General features: G+C 49.9%; 1 protein-coding gene across 1 annotated transcript in view; it reads left to right on the forward strand.

Moving 5' to 3' along the window:
• LOC123786522 (paraneoplastic antigen Ma6F-like) overlaps window positions 1-10,127 on the forward strand; it is a 159,904-nt gene extending 149,777 nt beyond the window's left edge. Inside the window, exon 4 of the mRNA XM_087860348.1 lies at window positions 8,546-10,127. Within this exon, the coding sequence (XP_087716474.1) occupies window positions 8,546-8,781 (236 nt within the window). The 3' untranslated portion in view covers window positions 8,782-10,127. The remainder of the gene's footprint in view (window positions 1-8,545) is intronic.
• The last annotated feature ends 13,951 nt before the right edge of the window (window positions 10,128-24,078 follow it).

Below are 24,078 nucleotides of genomic sequence, written 5' to 3' on the forward strand. Positions count from 1 at the left end.
CACCCTCACCTACTGGATTAAGGAGACCTCCTCTCCTCCGGTCACAAGGCAGATGGTGGAACATCAGGCCCTCACCCTAATTGTTGGTTGGCAGAGCTGCACGGAGATGGCATGCACAGAATTTACAGGTCTCCATACTTATGTGTGGATCTGACAAAGAAAAAGTGGAACCCCGAGACACACTAAGGTGATGAGCATGAGAACACTGAATACCCAGAGTCCCCTGAAACCTCACCCGGGCATTAGCGGCCCCCTAACTCTTGCTACTGGAGAAGCTTCCTTGTTCCTGGAGACCCTGCAAAGACCTCATCTAAGGCAGCTACCTAAACAGATGTTGCTTGCCTTATTCAACATTAATCTCTGCTAACTTCCAGTACTATCGGACTAATAACAATGGTAGGTAAGACTAGGTAAGATCACAGCACAAGAAAAAAACACAGTTTTGTTTGGATGGGAATTGCCTCACCTTCAGAAGAAACTGTAGGACCTGGCTCATATGTACTTGCATGAAGTGAGATAATATACGTGCCAATGGATTTTGAGAACGTTGGACCTGCAAGACAGGGAACAGAATATAAGTCAGTATGGGGAGAACTTATTAACGTGGGAGCACAGAGCTGTGACTCGGGGTTTGGTGTCCTTAAATAAGAGGCCAACCCAGCAGCCCAATTTGCATATTATATCAGCGTGGACAACAACAGTCTACAGTAAATGACATGGAAATACTGGAGCTTCCTAGGCAGAGAAAGTTGAGGAATTGGCGAGAAGGTCCAAGGGAGTAGGTTTTTAGGTATGATTTATAATGTGAGATCGGACGTCCTACCTCCAGCCTCTGTTTTTTTGGAGGGCAGAGAAATCACTACTCAAGGAAATGTGCTGGTGAGGTGGCACTGGCATCTTTGAAGAGATCAGTACTGACTCTCTTCTGCAAGCCATTGCTGGAAGCAAGCGACGCTGGCATGGAACTGGCAATCAAGGGAGATGACAGGATTCTCAAAAGACAGGGTCCCAATGGTGGCACAAAACTACCAGGAGCAAGGTGGGCATCATTACCATACTGGGCAGCAAGGCCAGGGTGGGGTCAGTCTCATTTGACCGACCAGAATCTGTGGCAATATAGATAGCATAGATAGTAGGTAATAGTGTTCTAGGGTCTGGATGTATGCGCAGCTGACTCGGGTATTACTTGATTCTCCTAAGGGGAAAAAAAAGAGAGAGAGAGAGAGGAGAGAGAGAGAGAGAGAGAGAGAGAGAGCCGGCAAGCAGAAAGCTGATGCTAGCAACTGTGGTGGAAAACTGTAGTTCCCCAGCAAGTGTCCAGGTCTAAGTCAGCCCATGGGCCCAGAGCCCTTTGATTAAGGTGGAGGTCAGAAAAACCCAGCCAACCCTTTCCCAAAAACCTGTGTCTATTTACCAAGGTAAATGTGCACTGTGGTAAGGAGAATACCTGCATTTGAAAAAAAATATATTGAATATGAGTTCTCTGCTTATAAAAGGGCTTCTGAAGTCTAGATAATAATAGTTCTGCCTCATTTTAATCTGACAGGAAATCCAATGGTTCTGTGGATCATCCAGGAGTTTGTTGTTGTTCTTTTTTTCCCTCCAGGCTCTCAATATATAGTTGGCAATAATATACTTGGTAGGTGGCAGAATCTTCATATTAGCACAAGTGACATTATATGGGAAGGTGCACATGGAGGCCTATGAAGCTGCTATCTCTTTACAATATAAGAAAAGAAAAAGCAGTACTGATTCTATACTAAGAAAGGAGAGAAGAGTCAGATTACTAAAATCAGAAATGAAAGTGGGGACGTTACTATCGGCCTTACAGAGATTGAAAAAAAAAAAAAGATAGCAAGTGAATGCTATGAACAATTGCACACCAAAATTTAGACAAGTTAGATGAAATGGACAATTTCCTGGAAACAAACAAACTAACAAAACTCACTCATGAGGAAATAGAAATTCTCAATAAACCTATAAAAAAAAGTAAAGAGATTGTATCTATTATCCAGAACCTCAGAACAAAGAAAAGCTCAGGACTTGGTGGCTTCACTGGTGAATTCTACCAAATGCTTAAAGAAGAATTATAAATCCTTCTCAAACTCTTCCCAAAAAGTAGAAGAGGGGGGAAACTTCCTAACTCATTCTGAGGCCAACCTTACCCTGATAGCAAGGTGAGACTAAGATACCACAAGAAAAGTAAAGACCAATACCCCTTACAAATATAAATGCAAAAACGCTAAAAGCTATGCTAGCACACCAAACACAGCAGTTAACTTGATTAAAAGAATTTTAATTAAAAGGATTATACATCATGACAAAGTGGGATTTATCACAAGCATGTAAAGGTGGTTCAACCTATGAAAATCAATATAATACAGCACATCAATAAAATGAGGGGGAACAAACCACATGATTACCACAAAATGATGCAGAAAACGCATGGGACAAAATCCTATACTCTTTCATTAGATAATGCTAAGCGAAATAAGTCAAGAGGAGAAAAACAATTATCATATGGTTTCACTCATTTATGGAACATAAGAAGTAGGAAGATCGGTAGGAGAAGAAAGGGAAGAAGAAAGGGGGGGGTGTAAACAGAAGGGGAAATGAAGCATGAGACACTATGGACTCTGGGAAACAAACTGAGGGCTTCAGAGGGGAGGGGGGTGGGGGAATGGGATAGGCCAGTGATGGGTAGTAAGGAGGGCATGTGTTGCATGGTGTACTGGGTGTTATACACAAGTAATGAATCGTGGAACACTACATCAAAAACTAGGGATGTACTGTATGGTGACTAACATAAAATAATAAAATAATAAAAAAATGTTATTATTAAAAAATAAAAAATAATTTTAACTGAATTTTAAAAAAAAGAAAGCATTCAGAAAACAAAGATTAGAAGGGAACTTCCTCAACTTGAAAATGGGCATTTATGAAGAACACACAGCTAATACCATACTCCATGATGGGTATTAAGGAGAGCACGTGTTGGGAGGAGCACTGGGTGTTATATGCAGCTAATGAATTGTTGAACACTACAACAAAAACTTACGATTTACTGTATGTTGGCTAACCGAACATAATGGGGAAAAAAACAACGCGGAGCTAAAAAAAAAAAAAAGAAAAGAAAAAGAAAGAAAGAAAAAGAAAAAAAAGAATGAAAGTATCCCAAGACCACGAAAAAGTCAAAATGTTGACTTCTGCCATTTCTATTCAACATTGTACTGAATATTCTAGGCAGAGCAATTAGTCAAGGAAAAGAAATAAAAGGCATCAAATGTGGAAAAGGAGAAATAAAACTACACACTTCTCCAAAGAAGGGCTTACGAATGGCTAACAGACACATGAAAAAATGTCCAACATCATTAGCCATCAGGGAAATTCAAATCAAAACCACAATGAGATACCACCTTACACCAGTTAGAATGGCAAAAAGTGACAAGGCTGGAAACAAATGCTGGAGAGGATGTGGAGAAAGGGGATCCCTCCTACACTGTTGGTGGGAATGCAAGCTGGTACAGCCACTTTGGAAAACTCTGTGGAGGTCCCAGCTCCTTGGGGTTTGGGGGTGAAGGTAGAGAGGGGTTGTGGGCCAGGGAGGGGACTTTGGAGTTTCCTTAGTCTAAGGAGATGGGGAGCCACAGGGAGGACTTGTCACTGGGAGGAGCGGGAGGTCTGGTAGTGTTGCAAAGAGTTTGCTCTGGCTGCCATGCGTGTGGGAGTGAGGTAGACAGAGAGCTCAGACTGGAGGCTGGGAGAGCAGGAGATGGGGCCAGGAAACATGGAGACGTGGAGAGGATCAGCAGTCACCAACTAGACTTGATCAAATCCCACAATGGGTTAGATTGGGAGTGAAGAACAAAGGGCGGGAGGGAGAATCCTGGCATCTTTCCTGGAGCAACCAGGTGGAAGGCGGAGCCGTTGGGGGAAGGCCAGGGAAGAAGCTAGTGTGTGGAGGGGGACGAAGTGCTCCTGTTTGGACATCTTCATTCTGAAATTCCCATGAGACATCCAAGTAGGCAGTTTGATGAGCATGTGTGGAGCTCAGAGATGGGCTCCCACCCAGAGACAGAACATTTGGAGCCGTCAGCAGGCAGATGGTCCCTCGGATGAGAGGACCTCAGGTGAGAATGGTATTGGAGGCACCAAGGGTCCTGGGGCTGAGGCTGGGAGCCCACTGCCACCACACTGAACTCAAGCAAAGGAGAAGGAGGGAGTTCCAAGGATGGGCAGGCAAAGAGGGAGGAGATTAGCCCAAAGGTGGGGGCTCACAGAAGCCAAGAAAGGAAAAGGTTTTGAGAAGGAAGGAGGGTCAACTGTGCTGAGGAGTGGAGCAAAATGAGGGCTGAGAGGTGATAAAGGAAAGGTAGTTGAGGCGTCACAGCCCAGCCCGGGCAGAGGGGGGAATGGGTACCCCAAGGTAGAGCCAGAGAGTCCTGGACTTGGAGTCAGCAGGTATGGAAGGAAGGAGAGTAGGAAGAGGCGAGGCTGAAAACAGCGGGAATGAATTGACAGTCGGCCTACAGGCCAGCTGGGCAGTTGGTGACATGAGACCCAAATATGTTCCCACAGGAGCACCCTCCCTGAGGAAGGATCCCAGGTAAATCATGGCAGAAACCAGGAAAGAGGACAACGTGGGGTGCAAGCCATGGCAGGGCTAACACCAAGGTTTGGGGGACAGAAATTCTCGTGGTGGGTGTTAAGAGCAGCAGTTCACCGTATTAGGAGAGGCAGTCTTGGCCCTCAGCGGGGAGAAAGGGAGGGAGTCCACACACGAGGCCGACTGGGAAAGCTGGTTTGTGACAGAACACCTGCGTTTCTTCATTTACCTAGCATTTACCACCCAGGAGATAAGAAAGCTGGAGGAGTAAGACCACAGGGGCCAGCCAAGCTCCAACTATGAGACCAACTCCAACGCAGCCTGCTTCTGGGCGATGGGTGAGTGTAGAAAAAATGAGAGTGCCTTCGGCCTTGATGCTGGAAACTTTCTCCTAGAAACAGGCCAATGAGGCTTCTCAGCAGTGGGGAGGAAATGAGCAAAGGAGATTCACAGAAGAGGAACTTGGGATGGATGACACACTTGTGCAAGGATGCCCAACCTCACTGCTGACCAGGGAAACACAAGGCACACAATAACGAGGTAGTGCTTCTCCCCATGGGGGTGGGCAAGCGGTCAAGGCTGGACAAGACCAAAGGCTGCTCGGGCTGTGGGGCGCACAGGACCACACCTATGCTGCTGGTGGAAGTGAACACCGGTTCAGCCACTCATGGGAGATAACAGGTTAGCAACACCTAGCCATGGCAGTGATAGGCACCCAAGTGCCCAGGTCCCAGCAAAACCACTTCTTGGTGTTACGTGCCAGAGCCTGTTGTGCCAACAGCAGCTCAGACAGGCATGCATGGGGTGCTGGTGGCAGCAGTGTCTGTAATAGCCGAAGACTGGGAACAGTGTGAATGCCCATCCATACAGTCATAGACAAATAAACCAGGGCTGTGATTCAACAAAGAGCATGAGTGAGCTGGGTGCTCGGAGGAAACCTTGACCAGTATAGCCTGAGTGTGCAAAGCAAGTCACAGAAGAGGATGTCTGACCGGATGCCAGGCAAGAAAAGAGAAGGGGGGCAGACAGGCAACAACACCAGAGGGTGTGACCCCGAGGGAACCTGTCTGCCTTCTGACCAGCAGAGAGGCTGTGCACATGGCCCCCAGACTCCCATGACAGGACAGGTGCAGGGTGCCAAGACCCAGAGGGACTGGAGCTCCATTTCGAGTGGCGGCAGCACTGCCCTGGTACAGTGACTAGCCTGGGTAGCAAAAGAAAGGGGGAGGATCTGTGGAAGAAGGCTGACTTGGGGCCAGACAGACAGAGGTCTCTGGGGAGGCACAACACCCATGCTGCTCTCAGGGGCCAAGAGAGCAAATGTCTCAGAGCCCTTTAGGCTGGCGAGGGCACAGGGGGCAGGGGACACATCCAGTGCTCCACTCCCAGCCTAGCGGCTCTCCTGTACACAACACCCTGAGGTAGAGACCCCAATTCTGTCCTTCCACTGAAGCCCAGAGAAGGGGCAAGGACTTGCCCAAGGACGCATGGTAAGATACAGGCCCAAGGGGTTGACCTCTAAGTACCTGGAGTGAGCAACACAGGAGAGGGTCCCTGGCACCCTCCTTGGGGCTGGCCACTGGCACTGGGGTAACGACGCGCCTTGGCCGGCAGTGAACCCACGCGCGAGCGTGGGGACTGCCGACCCTCCTCCGTTGGGGTGCAGTGTGTGAGTGCTCGTGTGCGCATGTGGCATCTATTCCACGGAATCGCACCCGGACGAGGTGCTTCTCGCCTAGCTGGGACAGGACCAGTTCTGGGTGGGGTGGAGGAGGGTGGAAGCAGGCGAAGAAGCCCCCAGAACGCCCCCCCCCATCCCGTTCCCCACCCATGCCAGAACGCAGCGCTGGCGGGCGCATCTCGGGCCTGTCCAGCCCCTCTCTGGTGGGCACCCGGGGATGTGGAACCCTCGCCACGCTGACTCCCTGAGGGCACGTTCCGGGAGCGGCGGGCTGTGGACAGGGCTGGGTCTAGGATGGGGGCACCGACTCGCGGATCCCCAGGGTCCCCACCTGTGCCAGCGCCCCCTCGGGGGCGGGGGAAGGAGCAGGTGACGTCACGCGCGGTCCCCGGGTGCCCGCGGCGGTGGCCGCAGCCCGGCCGCGTGACCCGCGCGCGCCAATGGCCCGGCGGTCTCCGGGGCGACGCGGAGGGTCCGCGCTCCGCCGCCACTGCGCCCCCACCCCGAGTCCGCACTGCAGAGAGTGGTGGCGAGCCGGCGCCGGCGCGCTGGCCCACGTGCCGCGCGGAGAGAGGGACAGGGAGAGGAAGAAGGAGAGGGAGTGCGAGAAAGCCACGGAAAGAGGGGCGCACGACCCGGCCGCTGCTCCGCGCAGCCCCTGCGGCGCCCCTCCTGCTGGGACCTCCACCAGGAAGGACCCCGACCCAGCGGAAGGTACCAGACCCGGGGAGGGTGCGCTTGGCCCCCAAGAGACCCCGCCACCCTCCACCCGCCCCAGCAGGACTGCGGCAGCCCGCGGGGACGGGGGGACGGGGTGGGGAGGGGGCTGTGGCCCCTGCGGGCCGGTGGAAGGAGGGGCAGGGGTCGAGCCCGGGCGGCAAAGGCGACGCCCCGCGGGAGGAGGGTCACCTGGGGGAGGGAGAGGGGGTGCCGGCATTAACCTTGCTCTCGCCCGCTTCGTATTCACAGGCTGTGGAGACCCGGGCCGCTCTCTCCGAGTCCTAGACCCCCCCCAATTCATTTTCCCCCGCCCAGTACCACCCTGGTCTGCGTGGGGAACCGTTTCCTGCCCCTAGTATCAGCCCCGCGCCAGCGGAAATTGCGCGCGATGGCGGTGACGATGCTGCAGGACTGGTGCAGGTGGATGGGCGTCAGCGCTCGAAGGGGTCTGCTCATTCTGGGCATCCCGGAGGACTGTGATGAAGCCGAACTCCAAGAGTCCCTGGAGGCCTCCCTGTGGCCCATGGGCCACTTTACCGTGCTGGGCAAAGTGTTTCGAGAGGAGGATAATGCCACTGCGGCCCTGGTCGAGCTTGACCAGGAAGTCAACTATGCTTTGGTCCCCAGGGAAATCCCGGGCACCGGGGGTCCCTGGAACGTGGTCTTTGTGCCCCGTTGCTCAGGCGAGGAGTTTCTCAGTCGCGTGTTTTACTTCCTGGAGCAACAGGGGCAGACGGTGGAGAGTGTGGCTGGGGCCCTGGGGCTGGGACTGCGCAGGGTGTGCTGGCTCCGATCGGTCAGTCAGGCAGTCCGGCCCTGGGTGGAGACCATGCGGTATCAGCGCCTGGGCGTGTTTTCCGGAAGGGATCAGCCCGCCCCGGGGGAGGAGTCCTTTGAGGCCTGGCTAGACCACACCGCCGATATGCTACATGTGTGGCAGGGGGTCTCAGAAAGGGAGAAGAGGAGGCGGCTGATGGAAGGCCTTCGAGGGATGGCCCTGCAGCTCGTGCATGGGCTCCTGGCGGAGAACCCTGCCAGGACAGCGCAGGACTGCCTGGCGGCTCTGATCCAGGTGTTCGGAAACAACGAGTCTCAGGCGACCATCCGGGTGAAGTGTTTGACCGCTCAGCAGCAGTCAGGCGAGCGGCTTTCTGCTTTCCTGTTGCGGCTGGAAGTCCTGTTGCAGAAAGCCATTGAGAAGGGGGCCCTGGCCAGAGCCTCCGCTGATCACGTGCGCCTGAGGCAGGTGCTCACCAGGGCCAACCTCACAAAGCCTCTGGATGAAGCGCTGAGGAAGCTGAGAATGGTTGGGAGGCCTCCAAGTTTCCTAGAGATGCTGGGGCTTGTTCGCGAGTCTGAGGCATGGGAGGCCAGTCTAGCCAGAAGCGAGAGAGCCCAGGCAGAGGAAGGGGCTGGTGCCCAGGCCAATGCCCACGCCGGTGCCAGAGCCAATGCTAAGGCAGAGGATGATAAGGTGGAGGAGAAGGAGCAGGGGGAGCAGGAGGAGGACAGTGAGGATCGTGACACTGTCCCTGCAGGCCTACGTCAAGTAAGACCCTCAGAGGCCCCTGGGGGCCCCACCCCTGCCCTGATGGGCAGTGCTTCCAGGGCGGGCCCAGGAGGTTCTGGCTGTGAGCCAGAGGGCCTCGCCCAGGCAGGAGAGCAGGAGGCTGGGGAGTCCCCCGAGGAGGGGCTCGAGCCCATCCCAGAGGAGTCGGGAAAAGAGGATGGGGCTGGGGAGACGAGTCCCTCCAAGTCCTCCTCAGGCAAATAGGCTCAGAAGGACCAGGGGCCCCCTCTCCTCTCAGGCAGCAGAGCTCCGGAGGCAGGGGGAGGCCATGCCAGGGCAGCAGCCTCACCCCACATGGGGAGCAGGGCCGAGGGAAGGGCCCACCCAGCCCAAGCCAGGCCCCCGGGCACTCCACCACCCTAAGGGGACCTGAACACCACCATCAGCCCTTCCAAGTGACCAAGATGACCATACTTGACACCAAATGGTTCAGGGAGAGGTGTCCCCCCCCCGACCCATGCAGCACCACACCTAGGCCCAGCCCCCGCCCTAGTCCATGCCAACTCAGGCAGCCAGCCTGGAAAACACCCCTGAGTGGCTGGCCCTAGCCTAGGTGAGGGGCACCTGAAGCCATCTGCCACCCACACTGGACTGGGACATGTTAGGGACCATCTCAAGGGTGCCAGCCTCTTGGGTCTCCCAAGAGGGGGACTCTCATTCAGTGACCCCCGGGGCACGTTGCTCCATGTTCCGGGAAGCCCACTTGTGTCTCTGTAGGGCCCTTTGTGACCCACGTGTCCAGTTACTCCCCCTCCCCGCTAGTTACCATTCCTGTGCAGAGCCTTGAGGTGTGCAGGAGCCCGCGGTGGGTGTCCTGGCCTACCGGGGCAGCCACCTCTCAGCCCGGGTGCGTGCCATGAGCTGCGGTGGGAACCGAGGCTCTGCTAGCTCTCTTCCCGTGCTGTGAGCTCAACCTCTGCTTTCTCGGTGTAGATTTAGGCCAGCCGCTGCTTGTTCTTGTGGAGATGTGTGTGTGTTCTTATCCGAGCAGCTGCCCCCACCCCACCCCGGAGTTCCGGAGCCCGGTTCCAGGAGATGGCGGGAAGGATGCCCCCAGGGCACGGCTGGTGCTCACCCCGTGACCTCAGGAAGGAAGAACCGGACCAAGGATAGAGGTGGCCGGCGGGAGTCTCCATGGCAACTGTGCTCTGATGTGCCACCCTGTTGTTACTTGTGACTCTGTTTCCTTGGCTTGGCCGAGTGTCCCCTGCTGCGTTTTCCAGTGTCCTGGGACTGTCCTGTGCAGGCCACGGGGCAGGACCAGGCCCTAGCATGCCGGCCAGAGGGGAGGGTGCCCTGGAGTGAGGGGACGTGGCCAGCGTCCATCGTCCTGGCCAGAGGTGGATCGAGGGGCCCTCAGGAAGGGAGACTGAGGCAGGAGGGCCACGGTGTTGGGGGAAGCAGAGGCACCTCGTGTGGGACCCCAAGAGGAGGGGGTCCGTGACCTATGGGCTCTAGTGGCCGTTAGATGTCCCTCTGTCTGTTGTCATTCCTTTTCTTTGATGGTTTCAGTAAATGTTTCTCTTCAATAAATTTCATTGAATGTTTCACCTGAGTCTCTCCTCTGCTATGGGCAATTGAGGGAAGGGTCTATTGGGGTTGGAGGAGGGAGCCACAGAAAAGATTTTTTTTTTAAAGATTTTATTTATTTATTCGACAGGATAGAGACAGCTACAGAAAAGATTTTTGTCCAGTTCCCGTGGGAGACTTCTCCAGTGAGAGGTTATGTGAGGCACTTTGATGGGAAGACTAGGATATGATCAGGAACTTCCTCGTATTTTATAGTTGAATTATAAAATTTTGGGGTTCCATTGGTTCTCATTGTGGGATCGTCCTGTCTTTCCCTTTTGAAATTGAGTGGGAATAATCATGGTTTTCTCTTTTACGAAGCTAAAGGGGCCACTGCCATCCAGGTCCTGGGATTGTAGATTGCTTAAGGTGTGCAATGAATGGAATGGGGCAATGCATCAAAGAGCTGTCATGCCTCCAACACCTATAGCATCCTTGTTGAGAAAGTCAGTATTAAAAAGTGATAGGGTTTTTGAAGAACTCTAAATGTGTTTTAATTTGAGTTATCCTAAATGTGAAAATCTCACCATGGAACAACATTTTTAAAAAAGATGGGCATATTTTCCTATACCACCTCCATTTGCAAACAGACTTGCTGTCAGGGAAAAGAAAAAGACTAGGCTGGGGCGCCTGGGTGGCACAGCGGTTAAGCGTCCGCCTTCGGCTCAGGGCGTGATCCCGGCGTTGTGGGATCAAGCCCCACATCAGGCTCTTCTGCTATGAGCCTGCTTCTTCCTCTCCCACTCCCCCTGCTTGTGTTCCCTCTCTCACTGGCTGTCTCTCTGTCACATAAATAAATTAAATCTTAAAAAAAAAGAAAAAAAAGAAGCCCACATCCCTAAGATCTCTATAAAACAAGGGCACACGCCTACTTGGATGTCTCATGGGAATTTCAGAATGAAGATGTCCAAACAGGAGCACTTCGTCCCCCTCCACACACTAGCTTCTTCCCTGGCCTTCCCCCAACGGCTCCGCCTTCCACCTGGTTGCTCCAGGAAAGATGCCAGGATTCTCCCTCCCGCCCTTTGTTCTTCACTCCCAATCTAACCCATTGTGGGATTTGATCAAGTCTAGTTGGTGACTGCTGATCCTCTCCACGTCTCCATGTTTCCTGGCCCCATCTCCTGCTCTCCCAGCCTCCAGTCTGAGCTCTCTGTCTACCTCACTCCCACACGCATGGCAGCCAGAGCAAACTCTTTGCAACACTACCAGACCTCCCGCTCCTCCCAGTGACAAGTCCTCCCTGTGGCTCCCCATCTCCTTAGACTAAGGAAACTCCAAAGTCCCCTCCCTGGCCCACAACCCCTCTCTACCTTCACCCCCGAACCCCAAGGAGCTGTCCTCTTCTTTCCCTACCACCCGCCCCTGCACCTCTCAGCAAACTCCTGCTTCATTGGCCTTCTCAGCTGGCCCCATAGCACCACACCCAGCTCTTCCTCACCTGTGGCCTTTGTCTTCCTTCCTCCTCTGTGTGAGACAACCCACCCCAAGAACGTCCCATGGTGGTGGCCTCCTCCTCCTCCTCCTCTTCCTCATTCAGATCTCAGCAGAAATGTCCTCTCCTACCAAAGCCCTCCTCTGCCCGGCCACCCACATTGAAAGTGGAACCTGGAATACTCTCCATCCATATTGACATTAGCAGCATTGATTTATGTGTCAAGAGAGATAGCAGAGATTTTGGTCTCTGCTTTGGGGCATTAGGGCCTCCCTCCCAAGATGGCCTTGTCCATGTTTCTCACCCCAGGGTCCCCAGTGCCCAGAACAGAGTCTGACACACAGGAGGCTCTCAGTACCTTCTTTCAAGCAAACACCTGAATCTGTCAGCCTGCTCCCATCTGCCAGGGGCCTGGGACCTTTACCCGAGGGCTGTGGAGAGCCTCAGTGGGTTTGAAGTGAGGGGATGACAATGATCAGGCCTGCTGTGTGGTGAACTGGGCAGCAGGGAGGTAAGTTTGGAGCAGAGGGTGGCTTCTGCAGTAGGCTAGAAGGACAGACCAGACAGTGATGGCCTGGGCCTCCTGAGGCAGAGGGTTTAAGAGAAAGGAGAGGATATAGTCTCCAGAGAGGGAGAAGGCACAGGGAGGGCTCAAGCAGGGTCCCAGATTTCTCACTTGTGTGTGGGCCCCAGAGGATGGGAGGGTACTTCCCTGACATGGGGATCACACCAGCAATTGCCTTTCCTCTCACCTTTTGTGAGAAGAGGTGTTGGTAAGTGGGGTGACAGGGTCAGGGATGAGCTCCTGTGGCCACATTTGCATTTGAGAGTCCTGTGTGACACCAGGTAGATACACACTGTGCCTTCCTCCTCCTATCCCCACCACAACCCAGGCCCTGTGGGCAGCTGGGCTCCCTGCTGGGCGTAAAAGAATTGTAATTGTGTCACCTGCTTGGCTCAGCTCCCAGGGTCTTCCATCTTTTGGCTTGGTCCCCATGATTGCCAGTACTGGGCCCTGCACAGGGCTGGTGCCCAGCAGATACTAACCATGTGGAGAAATAAGCACAGAAACACTTCACTGTGTGGTGGTGCAGAGATGCTTCAACCAAGATTCACAGAGGGCCTGGGCTGCTAGGTGACTGGAGGCTCCCATAACACACCTCCTCCAGTAGTAGCTGTTGCAAATAAAGTCCAAGGGATGGCCAGCCTGGCTGAGCACATAGAACACAGGCACGGCAGCAGAGGAGGGTTTCAGTGTTTCTCTTTACCTGGCTGCTCCCTAGCTGGGTGACCTCGGATGTGTCCCTTAACCTCCACAGGTTGAGGGGGAGCGCTGTCTTCTCACAACCCAGGAAGGGCTTCTCTGCTTTGCATCACAATCGCCAAGGGCCCAAGCCCTGCACAGCCAAATGGACCCCTCCTGTCTCCTCCAGGGAGAACCTGGAGTTCCCTCCTATCTTCTTACCAGGCAGTGCCCACCCACACTTCCTCAACTGTGGCTTCAGACCAGGTCCTTGCCAGCCGAAGACTGTTCTGGCTCCTCAACAGCCCTCTTCCTCTACCACCCCCTCTGCTCACACACCCAGCTCCTGCTCCCAGCGTCTGGGGGCTCCCTGCCCTGCCCTAAACCTTCCACAGGCTCCTAGGCAGCCAGGCAGGGTCCTCTCCTCCCTTTCTGAACCCACCATTCCCTTGCTGGCTGCTCCTACCTGGGGAACAGTACCTCCTCAGCTACTTCCTGGCTGCCGGCTCGCTCTCCACCTGCCCACTGAAACCTCACAGGTGCAGGTGGCTCCTTTTGGGCTCACATGGCCCTTTGGAGCATCACCCCAACATGGCACTCATGCTTCCCCACTCAGAGTACTGCTGGGCTGGGTAAGTGGCAGCATGTCTTCCATCGGTCCTTCACAGACCTGGTTGCCTGCAGCACACTCTGTAACTCTTGACAGTCCCTCTGGGGGAGCTGGGTGGCATCAGACTCAGTATAAATGTGGGAATTGGGATGTGGCCAGGCTCGAGTGGTGGCCAGCCTGTCTCTGCCTTGGGTCAGGGTTAGGATGGTTCTCATGTCGAGAATTGGTGATGGGAATGTGAATTGTCAAAACATCTTCAGACATCTGCGTGCAGTCATTTTAAACAACTCATCCACCTACTTTGTGACCCAGCCCTGGCACTCCTATTTTTTTACCCAGGAGAATGGAACACAAGGATGTTACCCAGGAGAACGGACTTACTCAAGGATGTGCCCATCAGCTTTCATCATAATAGCCCCATACCGGAGCCAACCCAAATGCCCACCAGCAGGAGAAGGGATACAGGGCTTGCTGTGAATCCCTACGCTGTGGACCTCTGACCCTCACAACCACATGGGTGTGTCTCACAGACTATATGCAAAGTGAGAAAAGTTAGACACCAGAGTGTGACACCGTATGATTCCATTGATACAGAATGCAAGAGCAGGCAAAAAGGATCTGTGGTGCAGGAAATTCCAAGGCGATTGCCTCCAGGGAGGTAGGAATGACTGGCAAGGAGGTCAAAGGTACTTTCTGGGAAGACATAAATGCTCTGTAGCTTGACAGTCAGCTGGGTCACTCACTGGGTGGATGCAATTTTCAAAATGCATTGAACTGTGTACACTTTGAACAGAGGCAGCAGTAAAATGAACCATGTTCTTTAAGGCTCCGTTATGGAGCACCTGGTGCTATGAATTTTGTCTCCCCAGTGTTTGTATGAGTGTATGTATGTATGTTTGTATGCCGAAGCCCTACACCCCAGTGGCTGTATTTGGAGATAAGGCCTATAAGGGGGCAATTAAGGTTAAATGAGATCATAAGGCCCTGGTCCGATAGGATCTCCTAAGAAGAGATGCCAGAGAGCTCTCTGTCTGTCTGTCTCTCTCTTACTGTCTCTCTTTCTCCCCTCTCCCCCACCCCGAAGGCACAAAGAAGAGGTTCTGTGAGCACACAAAGAGATGGCAGCCACCTACAAGTTAGGAAGAGAGCTCTCAGCAGAAACCAACCATGCTGGCACCCTGATCTCAGACTTCTAGCCTCCAGAACTATAAGAAAATCAAGGTCTGTCGTTTAAGCTACCCATTCTGGGGTATCTCCTTATGGTGGCCTGAGCTGACTAAGACACCTGGGTTCCCTTGTGTTTGCCTGGGAGAGTCACACTTCCTTGGAGAATCCCTATTTCCTCATCTGTCAATCAGAGTCATCTGCCTGTCCCACTGGAAGGCCATCAGAATCCCCCGTGAGACTGTATGTGGTAGTGTCTTGAAGATTCCAAGTTCTTGTATTCTCTTGAGGTGATATTGTGTTGCCTGCCATGATGGGTGCAGTGCCTCTACCCAGGCTCCGCCTCCTGTATATGGTGCAAGGTGAGTGGTCAGGGTCAGAGCCCCAGTGAGGGAGGGGGTAGTGGAAACTCAGGAGCCTTCAGTCATGAAGGTTCTGGGAATGACAGTTTCCAGGCTGTGGAGTTGAGCTACTGCAAGGCAGGGCTGGCCCAGTGTTCTCAGGCTTGATCCCCATCTTCCAGCCCAGCCTCCTCAGAGCCTAGCCATGGCCGTTGCCGTTTCCTAGGAATGAAGCCAGTAAAAGGAGGGCAAGTCTGTCTCTCCTGACCTGCCACCACTGTGCCTGAAATACGGGTGTGTCCTGCCCTATAATACCTTGACTCAGGTGAACTGAGTCCACTTCCTCCCTCAGGGGCCCGGCTCAGCCCAGCCCAGTCCAATGGGCCCTCAGTGAGCTCTGAAGCCGCCTGCTTGTCCATGCCCCCCCTTCCTGGGCTGCTTCTCTCCTAACCTCCAGCCTTCTCCAAATGCAAGTGCTCCTTTAGCCTCTGGGGGCCACGTGTACAGGGGACTTCCTGTCCCTCTCCCTTGGGAAGGAAAGATATGTTTTATCTTTTCCCTCCCTCCCTCCTCCCCACAGAGAAGGAAATTCCATCCCTGTGAACTTGGGGAGCTCCCAAGGCCTTCCCCAGACAAAATGAGGACCTTCTTTAATTCATCCAACAAGGAGTTAAGCTGTACCCTCTGTGTTCCACTCATTATAGTATGTGCTGAGCCTACGCCTATACATCAGAGCAGAAGTACACCCTGCCCAACTCAGTGCACAGTCTAAGGGGTGACCTCAGACCATAAGGAAATCATCCCCCAAGCAAACGTAGAAGGATAAACTCTGTCATATCCATCAAGGGGATCCACTCCACCCCTACCCCAGTGCCCTAGCATCCATTCAGGTGGCAGCAAATGCACTCTTTGTGTGCATTTCCTTCCAGGAATGGATGGTACAGTGGTACAAAGGATTAACCAATGTTCACCGAGTGCTTCTTCCAAGTCAAGTATGGCTCTAGAGTTCAGGGATCTGGGCAGTGAACACAACAAAAAAAGTACAAAGAGAATAAAGGGTGTAGCTCTTGGCCTCTTTTTTCTTCTTCTCCCCTCCCCTTTTTTTCACTTCTATGGAGCCTGGCAAAGACCATCCTCTTGAAAACTATGACTCTTGGCTGTTGGAGTCAAGTGCTTGAAACAGAAAAGTCTCAGTGTCAAGACAAAACTTTTAGTGTCAAGACAAAACTTTTACTGAACACAGACACACACAGACACACACAGACACACACACACACACACACACACACACACACACACACACACCAAAACAACAACAACAAAAAAACCCGGGCTCATCAAGTGTGGAGAACTCAGAGCATAGGCAGTGCCCCATAAACTGTAGTGTAGGGAGGAGTGAAGGGAGGCCAAAGAACTGTTCTCTTGTTCAAAAGGAACTGAGAGCTTGACCAGTGGACGGGTTGGGAACACATGTGGAAGGGCTGTAATTTTGATTTTTAAAAAATCACTCCAGGGATGTACTGTATGGTGAATAACATAATATAATAAAAAAATACTATTATAATAAAAAAAATCACTCTTGAGTCTTTGTGGATCTGCTTTAAGTATTCATACCTGCTAATACGTATAGAATGGTAAATATGACTAGTGCTATGAAGGAAAGGTACACAGTGCTATATTAGAACTCTCAAGGGGGATATGAATCAGTCTAGAAAGTCAAGGAAGTCTTTCCTAAAAAATGGCATGGGCGTTGAGACCTGAAGGACTTGTAGGGGATACCTAGGGGAAGGAAGAAGGCAAGCGCATTCCAGGCCAAGGGTACAGCAGTGTTCAAGTGTCCAGTGGTGGGAACAATATTGCCTAAGAGGGGCTGAAATATGACAGGTCAAGCAAGGGTGAAAGGCTGGTTTGAGATCACCACGATTGGCAGACAGGTTATCAGAACTCACAGGCTGTTTAAATGAGGGTTAAGAATTGTAGCCCGGGGTTAAGAATTCAAAACACAATGGGAAGTCACTGAAGAATTTCTAAGCAAGGGATTAATGTGATCAGATTTACATCTTAAGAGATCACTCTTGCTGCAGTGTGGGGAAAGTTTTGGATGGGGCAAGGTGGTCTTTTGGAAGACCAGTTAGTGGGATACTATAGAATCCTAGCCAGCAGAGAACATTTATTCTTGTACCTCATTGTACAGTGAGCAAACACTGACTGCTTAGTTGGGAAGCAGTCAGTGTTTGCTCACAAACCCTCTCAAACAATTCTGAGGAACTGTATATCCCCTCACACATGGAAGTTGACATCTAAAATATTTCACTCTAAGTCTAAATAGTAAATATGTCATTTCTGCTATGTCGTAAGTGTTGACATTTTAAAACAAAACTTTAACATCGCTATTTTGATGGCACCCATTGAAATCTAAATATCCTGGCAATTTGACATCTATCACCATCTACTTAAAAACACACACAAAAAAGCTCTCCTTTAAGCTGGAAAATCGACATCCACATTTCATCTCCATGAACTTATATCTCCATCCCCCTTCCCTCACATAATTTTATCTGAAAGCAGTCTATCTTTTATCCTCAATCTCTTTTGTAGGACCCTATAGTGTTTCTCTGCAACAAAAATATATAAACAAATTTAAATGTTATTTTATTCATTGTGATTTTCATTCACTGTGCTAAGACTCCACATTTTTGAAATTTCCACCACCACAATTATTGGTCATAATACCCAGTTGCTCAGAATAATGAAGTAGTAAAATTTTTGAAAAATAATTGACATGAGAAGTAAAATTTGGTTGTAAATGAATCTTTAGGAGAGATGGATGGGATTTTTTTCCCCAATGAATTAATGTTTTCATGGAGAAGAATGAACTGTGTGAATACGAGGCACGATTATTTACCCTTTTTTTTTTTAATCCTAAGAAGCAGATGAGCCTAGCCACAGCAGTTGAAAAACAAAAAGAGAGGGAAGGGGAGTTAAGATGGCGGAGGAGTAGGGGACTCCTTTTTCAGCCGGTCCCCCTGAGTCAAGCTGGATAGGTACCAGACCAGCCTAAATAACCACGGAATCAGCCTGAGACGCAGGAAGATACATCTGGATCTCTACAAATGAACATCTCCAGCGCTGACTATTGAGGTACCAAGAGGGGAGCCGTAAAACCGCGCACAGATATCGGAAGATAAACGGAAGGGGGAGGGAGCCGCCGCGTTTGGGCGCTGGGAAGCGGCAGCCACCTGCACGGGGGAGCGGGCGGACCCATGGTGGGCACCCGCGAGAGAGCGGACTGAGACCGGTGAGCCGTGAACGCGCGCCACCAGGCATCTCGCGGAACACCGGAATCCCGGTGCGCTCACGGGATCCAGACTGAGACCGGGAGCTCCCGGAGCGTGCGCGGGGCGGCTGGCGGGCCACCTGCACGGGGGAGCAGGCAGACTCGTGGTCGGCACCCGCGAAACAGCAGACTGAGGCCCTTAACCGGGTGCGCGCGCCACCAGGCTTCTCACGGAACTCCGGAATCGCGGTGTGCTCACCGGGCATAGACTGAGACCGGGAGACCCGGGAGCGCGGGGCGGCCAGTGGCTGGTGGCATTAGAAACACAAAGGACAGAGACGCGCCGGCCCTGGAAGTGAGGGACAGGGACGCCGGGTGTGGGGCGCACATCCCGGGACGCTGCAGGGTTGAGCAGCACCCACAGTAACAGAGTTAAAGTGGCCAGAACATCAGTGGAGAACGGGCCGGTCCCTCTGTTCTGTGACAGAGGCTGAGATTCAGCCACTACTGCTCTGACTCTCAGAAGAGGCATAGCCGACCGCCAGGGAAAGCTGCCAGAGAACAAAAACCTGGAAATACCGGCTCAGAGAGTGCCCATCCCCATCCCCCCTCGCAGGGGACACGGAGACTCTACCCAAACAGGGTTGCCTGAGTATCGGCGTGGCAGGCCCCTCCCTCAGAACACAGAAGGCAGGCTGAAAAATCAAGAAGCCCACAACCCGGGGCACCTGGGTGGCACAGTCATTGAGCACCTGTCTCCGGCTTAGGGTGTGATCCCAGCATTCCGGAAAGGAGTCCCTCATCGGGCTCCTCCGCTGGGAGCCTGCTTCTTCCTCTCCCACTCCCCTGCTTCTGTTCCCGTTCTTGCTGACTGTCTGTCTCCCTCTCTCAGATAAATAAATAAATAAAATCTTTAAAGAAGAAGCCCACATCTCTAAGATCCCTATAAAACAAGGGGCACGGCCTGGGACCCAGTCAATAATTTGGGCTCTGGACAACCCCGCAACCTCTCCTCATCAGAATGACAAGAAGGAGAAGCCCCCCCCCCAGGCAAAGAAAAGACACTGAGTCTGTGGCCTCTGCCACAGAAATAACGGATATGGATGTAACCAAATTATCAGAAATGGAATTCAGAGTAACAATGGTCAAGATGATGAGTAGACTTGAAAAAAGTATTAAGGAAAATGTTACTGAGAATATAGAATCCCTAAGGGCGGGAATGAGAGCGAATTTGACAGAAATTAAAAATTCTATGAGCCAAATGCAGGCAAAACTAGAGGCTCTGACGCCCAGGGTCACCGAAGCAGAGGAAAGGGTTAGTGAATTGGAGGATGGGTTAATAGAGGAAAAACTGAAAATAGAAGATGCTTTTAAAAAAATCCACTCCCACGAATGTTGGCTACGGGAGATTACTGACTCAATGAAAAGATCCAATGTTAGAATCATCGGCATCCCCGAGTGGGTGGAAAAAAACAGAGGTCTAGAAGAGATATTTGAACAAATTGTAGCTGAAAACTTCCCTAATCTAGCGAGGGAAACAAACATTTGTGTCCAAGAGGCAGAGAGGACCCCTCCCAAGCTTAACCACGACAAACCTACGCCACGTCACGTCATAGTGCAATTCGCAAATATTAGGTCCAAGGATACAGTATTGAAAGCGGCCAGGGCAAAGAAATTTCTCACGTACCAAGGCAAAGGCATCAGAATTACGTCAGACCTGTCTACACAGACCTGGAATGAGAGAAAGGGTTGGGGGAGCATTTTTAAAGCTCTTTCAGAGAAAAACATGCAGCCAAGGATCCTTTATCCAGCAAGGCTGTCATTCAGAATTGATGGAGAAATAAAGACATTTCAGAATCGCCAGTCACTAACCAATTTCGTAACCACGAAACCAGCCCTACAGGAGATATTACGGGGGGTTCTATAAAAGTAAAAAGGCCCCAAGAGTGATACAGATCAGAAAGTCACAGCCAATACAAACAAAGACTTTACTGACAACATGGCATCATTAAAAGCATATCTCTCACTACTCAGTCTTAATATTAATGGCTTAAATTCTCCCTTAAAACGCCACAGGGTTGCAGATTGGAGAAAAAGAAATGACCCATCCATTTGCTGTCTACAAGAGACTCATTTCGAACCCAAAGATGCATTCAGACTGAGAGTAAGGGGATGGAGTACCATCTTTCACGCAAATGGACCTCAAAAGAAAGCTGGGGTAGCAATTCTCATATCAGATAGATTGGATTTTAAACTACAGACTATAGTTAGAGATTCAGAAGGGCACTATATTATTCTTAAAGGAAGTATTCAACAAGTGGATATGACAATTATAAATATATATGCCCCCAACAGGGGAGCAGCAAGATACACAAGCCAACTCTTAACCAGAATAAAGAGACATATAGATAAAAATAGGTTAATAGTAGGGGACCTCAACACTCTACCATCAGAAATAGACAGAACACCCTGGCAAAAACTAAGCAAAGAATCAAAGGCTTTCAATGCATACTTGACGAGTTGGACCTCATAGATATATATAGAACACTACACCCCAGAACCAAAGAATACTCATTCTATTCTAATGCCCATGGAACATTCTCGAGAATAGACCATGTTCTGGGACACAAAACAGGTCTCAACCGATACCAAAAGATTGAAATTATCCCCTGCATATTCTCAGACCACAACGCTCTGAAATTGGAACTCAACCACAAGGAAAAATTTGGAAGAAACTCAAACACTTGGAGACTAAGAACCATCCTGCTCAGGAATGACTCGATAAACCAGGAAATCAAAAATCAAATTAAACAATTTATGGAGACCAATGAGAATGAAAATACAACAGTCCCAAACCTATGGGATACTGCAAAGGCAGTCCTAAGGGGGAAATACATAGCCATCCAAGCCTCACTCAAAAGAATAGAAAAATCTAAAATGCAGTTTTTATATTCTCACCTCAAGAAGCTGGAACAGCAACAGAGGGACAGGCCTAATCCACGCACGAGGAAGCAGTTGACCAAAATTAAAGCTGAAATCAATCAAGCAGAAACCAGAAGTACAGTAGAGCAGATCAACAGGACTAGAAGCTGGTTCTTTGAGAGAATCAATAAAATTGACAGACCAGAGAAAGGACCCAGATTATTAAAATTATGAATGAAAAAGGAGAGGTCACGACGAACACCATTGAAATTGGAAGGATTATTAGAAATTTTTATCAACAGCTATATGCCAATAAACTAAGCAATCTGGAAGAGATGGAATCCTTCCTGGAAACTTATAAACTACCAAGAGTGAAACCGGAAGAAATTGATTCCTTAAACAGGCCAATTAATTATGAAGAAATTGAGTCAGTGATAAACAACCTTCCAAATAACAAAACTCCAGGCCCGGACGGTTTTCCTGGGGAATTCTACCAAACATTCAAAGAAGAAATAATACCTATTCTCCTAAAGCTATTTCAAAAAATAGAAACAGAAGGAAAGCTACCAAACTCATTCTATGAGGCCAATATTACCTTGATCCCCAAACCAGGCAAAGACCCCCTCAAAAAGGAGAATTACAGACCGATCTCCCTAATGAATATGGACGCCAAAATCCTCAACAAGATACTTGCTAATAGAATCCAACAGTACATTAAAAGAATTATCCATCATGACCAAGTGGGATTCATACCTGGGATGCAAGCGTGGTTCAATATTCGCAAATCAATCAGCGTGATATATCATATCAACAAGAAAAGACTCAGGAACCATATGATCCTCTCAATCGATGCCGAAAAAGCATTTGACAAAATACAGCATCCTTTCCTGATTAAAACCCTTCAGAGTGTAGGAATAGAAGGTACATTTCTCAATCTCATAAAAGCCATCTATGAAAAGCCTACTGAAAATATTATTCTCAATGGGGAAAAGCTGGAAGCCTTTCCCTTAAGATCACGAACATGACAAGGATGCCCACTCTCACCACTATTATTCAACATAGTACTAGAAGTCCTTGCAATAGCAATCAGACAACAAAAAGGGATCAAAGGTATCCAAATCGGCAAAGAAGAAGTCAAAATGTCTCTCTTTGCAGATGACATGATACTCTATATGGAAAACCCAAAAGAAGCCACTCCCAAACTATTAGAAGTTATAGAGCAATTCAGTAACGTGGCGGGATACAAAATCAATGCTCAGAAATCAGTTGCATTTCTGTACACGAATAACAAGAATGAAGAAAGAGAAATTAGGGAATCCATCCCATTTACAATAGCACCAAAAACCATATGTTACCTTGGAATTAACTTAACTAGAGACGTAAAGGACCTATATTCTAGAAACTATAAATCACTCTTGAAAGACATTGAGGAAGACATAAAAAGATGGAAAGATATTCCATGCTCATGGATCGGAAGAATTAACATAGTTAAAATGTCCATGCTACCCAGAGCAATCGACACTTTCAATGCTATCCCGATCAAAATACCGAGGACATTTTTCAAAGAACTGGAACAAATAGTCCTTAAATTTGTGTGGAACCAGAAAAGACCCCGAATCTCCAAGGAACTGTTGAAAAGGAAAAACAAAGCTGGGGGCATCACAATGCCGGATTTCGAGCTGTACTACAAAGCTGTGATCACAAAGACAGCATGGTACTGGCACAAAAACAGACACACAGACCAATGGAACAGAATAGAGAGCCCAGAAATGGACCCTCAGCTCTTTGGGCAACTAATATTTGATAAAGCAGGAAAAAACATCCGGTGGGAAAAAGACAGTCTCTTCAATAAATGGTGCTGGGAAAATTGGACAGCTACATGCAAAAGAATGAAACTTGACCACTCTCTCACACCATACACAAAAATAAACTCCAAATGGATGAAAGACCTCGATGTGAGACAGGATTCCATCAAAATCCTAGAGGAGAACATAGGCAACAACCTCCACGACATCGGCCAAAGCAACCTTTTTCATGATACATCCCCAAAGGCAAGAGAAACAAAAGATAAAATGAATTTATGGGACTTCATCAAGATTAAAAGTTTCTGCACAGCCAAGGAAACAGTCAGAAAAACTAAGAGGCAGCCCACGGAATGGGAGAATATATTTGCAAATGACACTACAGATAAAAGACTGGTATCCAAGATCTACAAAGAACTTCTCAAACTCAATACATGAGAAACAAATAAACAAATCAAAAAATGGGCAGAAGATATGAACAGACACTTCCAATGAAGACATACAAATGGCTAACAGACACATGAAAAAATGTTCAAAATCATTAGCCATCAAGGAAATTCAAATCAAAACCACACTGAGATACCACCTTACGCCAGTTAGAATGGCAAAAATAGACAAGGCAAGAGACAACAATTGCTGGAGAGGATGTGGAGAAAGGGGATCCGTCCTCCATTGTTGGTGGGAATGCAAGTTGGTACAGCCACTCTGGAAAACAGTGTGGAGGTCCCTTAAAAAGTTAAAAATTGAGCTACCCTATGATCCAGCCATTGCACTACTGGGTGTTTACCCCAAAGATACAGACGTAGTGAAGAGAAGGGCCATATGCACCCCAATGTTCATAGCAGCAATGTCCACAATAGCTAAATCGTGGAAGGAGCCGAGATGCCCTTCAACAGATGACTGGATTAAGAAGTTGTGGTCCATATATACTATGGAATATTAATCAGCTATCAGAAAGAACGAGTTCTCAACATTTGCTACAACATGGACGGCACTGGAGGAGATAATGCTAAGTGAAATAAGTCAAGCAGAGAAAGACAACTATCATATGATTTCTCTCATCTATGGAACATAAGAAGTAGGATGATCGGTAGGGGAAGAAAGGGATAAAGAAAGGGGGGGTAATCAGAAGGGGGAA

This window comes from Ursus americanus, chromosome X (genome assembly GCF_024610735.1).
Source record: "Ursus americanus isolate L20-20 chromosome X, mUrsAme1.1.p, whole genome shotgun sequence".
In the NCBI taxonomy this organism is placed as follows: Eukaryota; Metazoa; Chordata; class Mammalia; order Carnivora; family Ursidae; genus Ursus; species Ursus americanus.